Source organism: Gossypium raimondii, chromosome 10, assembly GCF_025698545.1.
Source record: "Gossypium raimondii isolate GPD5lz chromosome 10, ASM2569854v1, whole genome shotgun sequence".
Taxonomy (NCBI): domain Eukaryota; kingdom Viridiplantae; phylum Streptophyta; class Magnoliopsida; order Malvales; family Malvaceae; genus Gossypium; species Gossypium raimondii.
In genome coordinates, this window is record NC_068574.1 from 41,291,601 (window position 1) to 41,299,479 (window position 7,879).

The 7,879-nt window shown below is 35.0% G+C and overlaps 1 protein-coding gene across 1 annotated transcript; it reads left to right on the top strand.

The window, feature by feature from the left end:
* The first annotated feature begins 5,685 nt into the window (after positions 1 to 5,685).
* On the top strand, positions 5,686 to 6,570 carry LOC105775492 (uncharacterized). Its single transcript, XM_012598002.2, has 2 exons — positions 5,686 to 5,998; positions 6,218 to 6,570. Exons 1-2 carry the CDS (start codon positions 5,686 to 5,688, stop codon positions 6,568 to 6,570), a joined length of 666 nt encoding a protein of 221 aa, XP_012453456.1.
* The last annotated feature ends 1,309 nt before the right edge of the window (positions 6,571 to 7,879 follow it).

Consider the following 7,879-nt stretch of genomic DNA (forward strand, 5'->3'; position numbering starts at 1 on the left):
ATGGATGTCAAGTAGGTGCAATCTGAGTGTACCAATTCCATAAGAACATTGACTAAACTAGAGGATCAAATGAGCCAATTGATGAGCATGATGGGTGACATCAAAAGACAAATTGACACAAGTATTCCCAGCAACATGGACGATAATCCACAGAGAGGAGGTAAGGAGCACGTCAAAGCGATTACGCTCTGATTGAGCAAAGTATTGAGTAGCCCAAAAACCATTACTCCGGAGACAATTGTAAAAAATAATGACGATCCTCAAGAGGGGTCTTTAGAGGTTGAAAATGAGCCAGAGCCAGAGGAGGTGACCACACCGGCAATAGAGATAGAGAAGGAAATAACTAAAGATTCTACTGGTGCAAAAATCCCATTTCCCTCAAGACTAGAGGAAAAAAAAGCTGGATGAGCAAGAATTCATAAGTTTCCTGAACTTTTTCAAAACATTAAATGTTAACCTACCCTTAATTGAGTTAATAGAGAAAGTTGCTAAGTACGCCAAGTTTTTAAAGGAAATTATGTCTAGGCATAGGAAAATTAAGGTAGGTGAACAAGTTAGTATCAGTGCTATTACCTCAAGATGGGTTCCCAAAATATTAAAAGACCCGAGAAGTTTTACTATTCCCATAAAGATAAGGATCATTTATTTTAATAGAGCTCTATGTGATTTAGGAGATAGTATTAATTTGATTCCTTTATCTTTCTTTGAAAAGCTCAGATTAGGAGATCTTAAAAATACGCATATAACACTATAGTTGGTCGACAGATCTTCAGTTCATCCAAAAGGTGTATTAGAGGATGTGTAAGTCAAATTGTGCAGTTTCATTATTTCGACAGATTTTGTGGTGCTTGATTTTAATGAAGATTGTGAGATACCAATCTTATTAGGTAGACCTTTCCTGGCCACTTCTAGATCCACGATTGATTTAGAGAAAAATGAATTGACAATGAAAGTCAATGGTGAGAAGAAATTTTTAAATGTGGCCATCAACCTAGTGAGGAAGATAGGAGGAAGTTAGGGGAGCAATGCAAAAATTTATTTATCTCTAACATTCCCGAGTAAAGGGACACACTACCTTTTATGTATGCAGATAGAAGAAACAAGTTTAAGGAAAGGCATAAGCGAGCACGGGCGGAGTGGCATGATGGACGATGGACTAATACTGATAGAATAGAAGAATCATCCATCTGTGAACTGATGATATTGTCAGATTCATCCGATAGTAAAACTTAAAAAAATATATTTCAATTACCTAACTATTGTAAATTATTGTATATTTAACTAACCGTAGAGTTTAGATGTTAAATTTTATTTGATATATTTTCATTCAAAGACTGAGATATCTTAAAAGATGGAAATTTGGGCTAAAAAAAAGTCGATGTGGCAACACGGCAACCCCGTGTCACGACACTATGTGTAGAATGCATGAATTGAAGAAACAAACTTGACTTCGCGACAACACACTCTTATATTGCCACATGGATGATAGTCTCCCCAAATTTCCAAACTGAAGCCATGTCGTGACAAGGAACCAATGTGTCGCGAAAATGGATAGCTACCAGGGATGTCGCGACACAGAACCCCTATGTCGCAACATCACTGCAATTTTCTACAGGGTTGACCTGATCCAACTGCGCAACCCAAAAGCTAAACATTTATTTTTACACAATTTGTACCATTAAAAACACCTCTTTTATAACCCTAATACAATTTATAAACATATTTAACACCCCTTTACTCCTTAATGTTCTTAAATTTTTCAAAACCTTTTAAACCCTAAAATCTCAATTCTTACTCTCTTCTTGCAATTAGTGTGAAATCCCTCGTCATTCAAAATCTTTCGGTGTGGAAAATAAGGGGAGCACTAAAAGGAATGATAAAACAACACGTGCAGTAAGGACTTCAAATATTTCTTTGAGGTTAAAGGTTCCTAATTCAAACTTGTTAGTATTTTATTGAATATTACTTGATAAATTGATTTGGTTCTTAGTTTAATCATGCCTCCTAGAAAAGTTAGACGAATCAATGAACCCGAACCCTCGATGGTGCCAAACCCCTCTAATTTTCTAAACCAAGATATTGGAAAATATTTTACTGAATTTTAAGGAAAAACCTTTATCCAAGAAAGGGGATTTAATTCGTCGATGACTTTGTGTACGGAAATATGGCCTTTAGTATGATATCGTAGGTCGGTACGTTTTTGGACGATCCCAAAAGATAATGTTGTGGTCTCTGTTGTTCAAAAGTTTTATGCATCCTTACGAGGCCAAGAGTCTAGAAATACTAAAGGCCATATGTGGGATATAGTACCTGTGCGAGGGAAAGAACTGCAAGTAGCCCCTTGAATTATTTACGACTTTTATAATGCTCCATAACATGAAAAAGATTTTATTGATGAAACTGATTTGGAATATTTTTGAGACAGAGATATGGATAACATTATAAAATTTTTAACTGAAGGTAGGTGGTAACTCTTGAAAAGAGTTATATTTCGAACCTTTAAACTTGATTAAATGCTTGTACTTAAGTAGATATATTTGCATTTTTAGGTTATTTTTAGAACACTGCATAATAACGCTTGGATTGTGCTTTAAATGTCATTGCCTATTACTTTTACTATTGGAAAGAAGGGAATTGGTTGTTGTAGCAGTAGCTGTAGGAAGGATGAAGAAAATGAGAAAAAGGAGGAAGAGAATGAAAGAAGTGAAATATTGCCATGGGAAAAGGTTGGATGGATTGCCAACACAAATTTCATGGCAATTCAAGGAAAATTATGATGCAGCACTCAGTCCTCATCACTCTCAGCTAGCTGGACATATACCAGATAAATTTAATTGAAAAAGAGGGAGAAAAGTTTGTCTTGAGAGAGAAGGACCTACCCTATAAAAGAAAAAAGAGAAAAAGAGGATTTTGGAGAGAAGTTTTCTCTCTGAAAAAACTCGTGAAAAATTCTAGAAAAAATGGAGAGGGCAGCAGCTTAAGAGGAGAGTAGAGATGCAAGGAAAAGGATGAGCAATCAGCCTTGGGTCATGCATAATTTAATAGTGTCGAAGTGACAGCTGGAGTGGCAAAAGCTTCTTGCAGTTCTACCTTCATTCTGTTAATTAATTTTTGTGATTTCTAAACTGTTAATAATGATATTGAATGTTATTCTGATTTTGGATATTAAATCCCAACCTATGAGCTAATTTCATTTAGGTTGGAAATACTAGATCTATCTTGATACAGTTAATGATCATGGTGATATTTTGAGTAGATCTACTATTTTATTCGGTTTGGGTTGTTCTAAATATATGCATGCAAGCTCTAGACATAGATGAATTCATGGTATATCCTTATACTTGATTTAATTTTGAAAAGGTTAAATAAATTGGATCGTAATCGAATGATACTAGTGAGTACTTAAGCGAACGCTAGTATTACTCTAGACATAGAGTTGTGATCTGTGCAGAGTAAGGAAGAATATTGTTAGGTAATTTGGTTAAGATATTGCCATGACATTACTAAGATAGAATCCAAGTAATTCTAACCTTCCCATTCAAGAACATCAATCTTCTCAACTTTGTCTCATAGAATTGCCACAACATTTTATTCATTATTTTATTTTTTATATTTCATACATTAATACTTCACTTCAAATCATTATTATGTTTACTTTGCCATAGGCCTAATTAGCACAGTTTATATTAATAATTTAACCATATTTTTACCTATTTTGATCCCTGTGGAGACGATCTCACTTATCACTTTAGTACTTGATTCGACGTGTATACTTGCACATTTATATTACATATTCACAAGCGACAAGTTTTTGGCACCCTTGCCGGGGATTGGCAAATTGGTGAATTTTGGTCTGTTATTATCGATTTAATTTTGTTAGTTTTAGATTACTTAGTTACTTTTGATTCATTTTTAGGTTTTTTGTTAGTTTATGAGTAGAGGTATTCCTGAGAATGAATAGTATTATTTTGATCCTGAAATTAAAAGAACCTTGAGAAGAAGGAGAAAATAATTGCGAGAAATGGAAAGGATTGAAAGTGATCTAGGTAGAGAAGATCTTTTACATCCTAGTTGTAGGGATCTTGATATTAATCCTATGATAGATGATAGAGAGAAACCCATTAGAGAACATGTAGTGCTAAGCTTGGATGATTTGAATCCAGGGATTTTCAGGCCACATATTCAAGCTCAACATTTCGAGTAGAAACTAGTGATGTTTTAAATGCTACAAACAGTAGGACAATTTAGTGGATTACCTACTGAAGATCCTCTGCTGCATTTAAGACTCTTTTTGGACGTCTGTGATTCATTCAGAAAGTAGGATGTTCTTGAAGATGCCCTAAGACTCAAGCTATTTCCTTACTCATTGCAAGACCGTGCCAAAGCATGGTTAAATGCTTTATTGTCAGGAACTGTGGCATCTTGGAATGAACTTTGTCAGGGATTTTTGTTGTGATACAATCCTCCAAACATGAATTCCAAATTGAGGAACGATATTACATCTTTTCGGCAATCTGAAGATGAGACATTGTATGAAGCTTGGGAGCGAATCAAGGAATTGATTAAAAATCCTTGATGCATGGTTTCCAACACAAGGAACAAATGGAAATGTTTTATAATGGACTGAATGCACATACAAGAATGGTAGCTGATGCATCTACCAATGAGACTTTGCTAGATAAATCATATAATGAGGCATATGAAATTCTGTAAAGGATAGATAACAACAATTATCAATTACAAGATACAAGAGTGGGTACTGGCAGAATAGTTGTTGGAGCTATGGAGCTTGATGCGATCACTTCATTAACTACTTAGGTATAATCCCTAACTAATATGATTAAACCTTTGAAGAGACCAACTGTAATGCATGAAATGAAAGTAGCAGAATTAACATGTGTTTATTGCGGGAAGATCATGTTTTTGATGAATGCCCATCAAACCTAGTTTCAGTATGTTACATGGGAAATTTCAATCGAAACAATAACCCATATTCCAATACATGCAATCCAGAATGGAAACAACATCCTAATTTCAGTTGGAGTAATTAATGAGTGGGAAATTCCAGTTATGTTTTTTGACAGAGTGTCACAAGTACACCACTTGGATACAATCAACCTATGCCACGACAAAATGTTCAGCAAAGTTCATCATCATCTTCAACTATGGAAGCTCTATTTAAGGAATAGATGGCTAAGAACAATGTTGTAATATAGAGTAAAGCTAAATCTTTAAGGGCTTTAGAAAACCAAGTGGGGCAAATTGCCAGTGCATCAAGCTTAAGACTGCAATGAGCATTGCCAAGTGATATTGAAAATTCAAGATCTCAAGGGAAGGAGCATTGCAAGGCCATTACCCTCAGAAGTGATACTCAGCTACTCGGAGTTATTAATGATGCCGCTGTTGTAGAACATAGCTTAGATTTCACACGTAAGGAAAATTTAGAACCATTAGTGGAGCAATCTACAATTGAGAAGAGCAAACAAAAAAATGTTGAAGCAAAAATTAGCTCATGTTGCCAATAGGAATGCCACGGCAAAACAACCTCAGCAAGTTGAAGGAAGGACACCGCCACTTTTTCCTTAGTGATTTCAAAAATCGAAGCAAGATTTTCATTTCAAAAAATTCTTGGATGTCCTGAAGCAACTTCATATCAACATACCACTAGTGGAAGCATTAGAGCAAATGCGTAATTACGCAAAGTTCATGAATGATATGTTCTCAAAGAAGAGCAGACTAGGGGAATTTGAAACTGTTGCTCTCACTGAAGAGTGCATAGCAATGTTGATGAACAAATTGCCACTAAAACTGAAGGAGCCGGGGAGTTTTACTATTCTTTGCTCAATTGAAAATCATTATGTAAGCAAATCATTATGTGATTTAGGTGAAAGTATAAATTTAATACCTATATCCATTTTAAAGAAATTGGAAATTGGAAAGACGAGACCTACGACTATCATGCTGCAGTTAGTTGATTGTTCTTATGCACATGCGGAAGGTAAAATTGAATATATGTTGATAAGAGTTGAAAAATTTATTTTTCCAACAAATTTTATTATTTTGGAATGTGATGCTAATAAAGAGATACCACTTATTCTTGGTAGACCTTTTCTAGCCACTGGTAGAACATTAATTGATGTACAGAATGGTGAATTAACAATAAGAGTTAATGACCAGCATATAACCTTTAATGTTTTTGATGCCATGAAGTGTGCAGATACAGATGAATATTGTTATGCCATTGGGATTATTGACACAATAGTGAAGGAAGAATTGGTAGAATTTTGTTACAACAATTGTGATAATGAAACAGACTCAGTTGAGTTAAATGAAGAGGAGGTGATTGAAGAACTTAGTGGACTAATGGAGGCTAAGCAAATGGAAAATGGAGCAAGGAGGAGTTTTAAATCTTTAAATTTTTTAGAGCGTTCTTTTAAACCTCCTCGACCCTCTATAAAGGACCCTCCTACTTTGGAGCTGAAGCCTTTGCCATTACATTTGAAGTACGTCTACTTGGGAGACAACAACATGTTTCTAGTAGTTATCTTTGTAAAATTAAAATCTGATTAAGAGGCTTAATTGTTAGAAGTTTTAAAGAGATTTAAGAAGGCACTGGGATGGACAATCATGAATATCAAAGGAACCATTCTGGCCATCTACATGCAAAAGATTTTACTAGAGGATTTCCATGGCAATTCTATTGAGCAACAGAGAAGACTAAACCCCATTATGAAGGAAGTCGTTAAAAAGGAAATTATCAAGTGGCTTAATGCTAGAATAATCTATCCTATTTCTGATAGTTCGTGGCTGAGCCCTGTTCAATGTGTACCCAAGAAAGGGGTGTTACTATGGTTAGCAATGATAACAATGAACTCATTTCAACTTGTATTGTCATGGTATAGAGAGTTTGCATGGACTATCGAAGAAACCAGGAAGGACCATTTTCTTTTGCCATTAATCGATCAAATGTTAGATAAATTAGTGAGAAAAGCCTTTTATTACTTTTTGGATGGTTATTCGGGGTATAACCAGATTGCCATAGCTCCTACTGACGAAGAAAAGACTACGTTCATGTGTCCCTATAGAACCCTCGTTTTCGGACGAATGTCGTTTGGATTGTGCAATGCCCTTACAACATTTCAACATTGCATGATGGTAATATTTTCGGACATTGTGGAGAAATTTTTGGAAGTTCTTGTAACACCTTAACCCGTTTTCCGTTTCTGGAATACATAAATCGAGATTACTTGAGGAATGAGAACCAATATACAAGTTTAAGCTCGATCTTCCACTGTCTATACTTTCGCTGTTACCTACCCCTTTCATGAAAGCTAGAAATGGGATATATAATGAAGCAATTTAAATTGTTAACATTGAAACTTTAAATCAGACCAAAGGCATCACCATCGGGTGAATTAAACTATAGTACGTTAATAAGAAAGACGTTACAACCGTATAGATAAAACAATACCCCAACTATCAATAATGCACTTTGAAATAGAAGAGGAAAATCGAAGGTAGTCCCAATAAAAACCAGTGCAGTAATACAACTTCTTTAATCTAAGATCTATATCATCGTTCTCCCATGATCGAACCAGGAATTATAACCGTAATAAATATACTTACCTCCGACTAATGAATATCCTTTATAGATGAACCATGTTTGATAGAATAAACCATAAGAATGATAAGAAAACCGAGAGAATGAAATCCAAGATGTGGAGCTCTAATGAATATTTGAGGATACAACCCATATTGAATTATAAAGAGATTAATGATACCCCAGAGAAAATCCAGAAAAAGAATATCACTCATACGCACTAGAACTAGCTGTGCCAGAAACAACATAAATTGCATATATATAATTCAAAGCAGCAAC